The 2,114-nt window shown below is 45.2% G+C and overlaps 1 protein-coding gene across 1 annotated transcript; it reads left to right on the top strand.

Moving 5' to 3' along the window:
- The first annotated feature begins 1,000 nt into the window (after positions 1-1,000).
- On the top strand, positions 1,001-1,819 carry LOC121963189 (transcription factor HES-2-like). The gene is made up of 3 exons (XM_042513514.1): positions 1,001-1,090; positions 1,196-1,379; positions 1,488-1,819. Exons 1-3 carry the CDS (start codon positions 1,001-1,003, stop codon positions 1,817-1,819), a joined length of 606 nt encoding a protein of 201 aa, XP_042369448.1.
- Positions 1,820-2,114: the final 295 nt, after the last annotated feature.

Below are 2,114 nucleotides of genomic sequence, written 5' to 3'. Positions count from 1 at the left end.
GATATCGTTTTTTTAGGGATAATAACTTCATATGTCTGTACCTCGTCGTCTTATCGACACAGTGTTAGAGAGACTTGTGCACTGCGTGACTGTTTTTGTATATCTGTATAGCCTATTCACCGCAGACACACACTCCTCTCTGCGCGTGTCTCAGGTTGTCAAGTCTCCCAGTCTCCTCCCCCACTGCTGCAGGTAAACACCGGGTTGTTGATATTGGAAACATGCTGCTGAGGGTCCACAAGCAGATGTTAATCCATATAGCGTGGCTTGGGTATCTGGTTTATTAATTGTAGGAATAGATTGGTTCTGTCACCTCGGGATCACTCATCAGGTTCTGTATGTGTTTTTTTTTAAACTTAATTGTGTCGAGTTGGAAAATGATTTCGTAAGCACAAATAAACGGACTGCATGTATTTACGCTAATGATTTTGATTACTTACTTTTTAACTGCTCATTTATAGTAGGGCATCTTTCATATATCCCATAAACTAAATTAATCTTCTCTTTGGCCGCTCATTTGTTGATATTTTTATGCAAAAATAAACAGGATAATAAACAGAACAATTCTTAATTCAGTAACAAAGCCTGGCGAAACAAGACGCAATCATTACAGTGCAAATTTCCAAAAGTGCAGCTGATAAAATCTAGAAAAAAAACCCAGTATGGCTTATATGTCTGTGCGTAACTGGATCTTGGATGAACGTTAAAGCTTTAAATTTTAAACGCAATAACGCGCAACATAACCTTGAAACTTCGCATACCAGCGGTAGACGCAGAGTCCCACCGGGACCAGATGGCCCAGACGGGAGCTCCGCTCATCTCCCAGAGGCATCACCCCCCCTGTGTCAGACCCCCAGCACAATGGCTTGTGTTCCCTCCCCTCTGACGCTCCGGACCCACATAAATAGGAGGCTCTCCAGCTCGACTGCACACTTCAGCTCAACCGCTCCAAGAGCAAGTATCCTCCCCTCAAAAAGCACAGCAACAAGCAGAAAACGACATGAGTCCCAGCATCACTACTGAGGCCAACCAGCCTCTCCCTGCCAGATCCACCGTAGCCCAGAGAAAACAAGCCAACGAACTGAGAAAGGTAAGGGAGAGAGAACTGTGAGCTCTTTAAGTTACTAGATTTTTGTTTCTCATTGGACTCCTTTATAAGAACATCTGACTAACAGGTTTTCATGGTTTCTTCTAGACTCTTAAACCCTTGCTGGAGAAGAGAAGACGTGCTCGTATCAACGACAGTCTCAGTCATTTGAAAAGTCTGATTCTTCCTCTGGTTGGCAAAGACAACGCGCGCTACTCCAAGCTGGAGAAAGCTGATATTCTGGAAATGACCGTCCGTTTCCTCAGAGACCTTCCTTCCACTCCAGTCAAAGGTAAGCATCATCTCTTCAAGTACTTTACGCATTGCGCAAACCATTTTATCTGAGATTGTGGGCAACACATGAAATTCAAGACACTGATCAAATGTCTTCTCTCTCCAGACTCCGCAGACAGTTACAGAGAAGGCTACAAAGCCTGCCTCCAGCGCGTCTCCGCTCTGCTCCCCAAAACGAGCCTGGATCAAGACGCGTGTCAGCGGGTCAACGACTTCGTTCAGCAGTCTATGTCTACCACCGTCACCCCAACCTGCCTGAATTGCTGCGCTCAGAGCTCCAGGACTCTCCCTCAGATCCAACAGAGACTCCTGAGCCTCAAATCCAGCTTCAGCTCCAGACTGGAAAGCCAGTCCCGCAGCAGTAGCAGCGCAGTGGCTCCCAGCAGAGCGCAGCCAGGCCCACAGCCTGTCAGCGCTGCCATGTGGAGACCCTGGTAGAATAGATGGACATTTATCCCATGCATGTTATTTATTTTGCGATGTTATTTATGCTATTTGTATTTCAATAACCGTAGTTTGTAGAATGAGAATTGTTGGAGTTGCTGTACAACAATTTAATTAAGCATTTGGCTCATTTTGCGTCCACTGCCAGAGAGCACGAGCACAGATCTTAAAGAAACAGAAGTCTATGAGCTTTTTAAAATGCAATCCTCTTTGGGGTTTCAAAGATATGGGTTGTAGTCAACACTTTTGTAAAACCCCAAGGGTTATTTTGTGTGAGGTTTGCACGATT

Source organism: Plectropomus leopardus, unplaced genomic scaffold (genome assembly GCF_008729295.1).
Source record: "Plectropomus leopardus isolate mb unplaced genomic scaffold, YSFRI_Pleo_2.0 unplaced_scaffold10322, whole genome shotgun sequence".
Lineage (NCBI taxonomy): Eukaryota > Metazoa > Chordata > Actinopteri > Perciformes > Serranidae > Plectropomus > Plectropomus leopardus.
Note: the sequence above shows the minus strand (reverse complement) of the source record. Positions and strands in the feature narration are given on the sequence as shown.

Bases quoted from the DNA above. Each gene is read 5' to 3' on its own strand.
- LOC121963189 (XM_042513514.1), top strand. From the start codon at position 1,001: ATGAGTCCCAGCATCACTACTGAGGCCAACCAGCCTCTCCCTGCCAGA. The intron at 1,091-1,195 runs GTAAGGGAGAGA...GGTTTCTTCTAG, and splicing joins AAGCCAACGAACTGAGAAAG to ACTCTTAAACCCTTGCTGGA. The intron at 1,380-1,487 runs GTAAGCATCATC...TTCTCTCTCCAG, and splicing joins TCCTTCCACTCCAGTCAAAG to ACTCCGCAGACAGTTACAGA.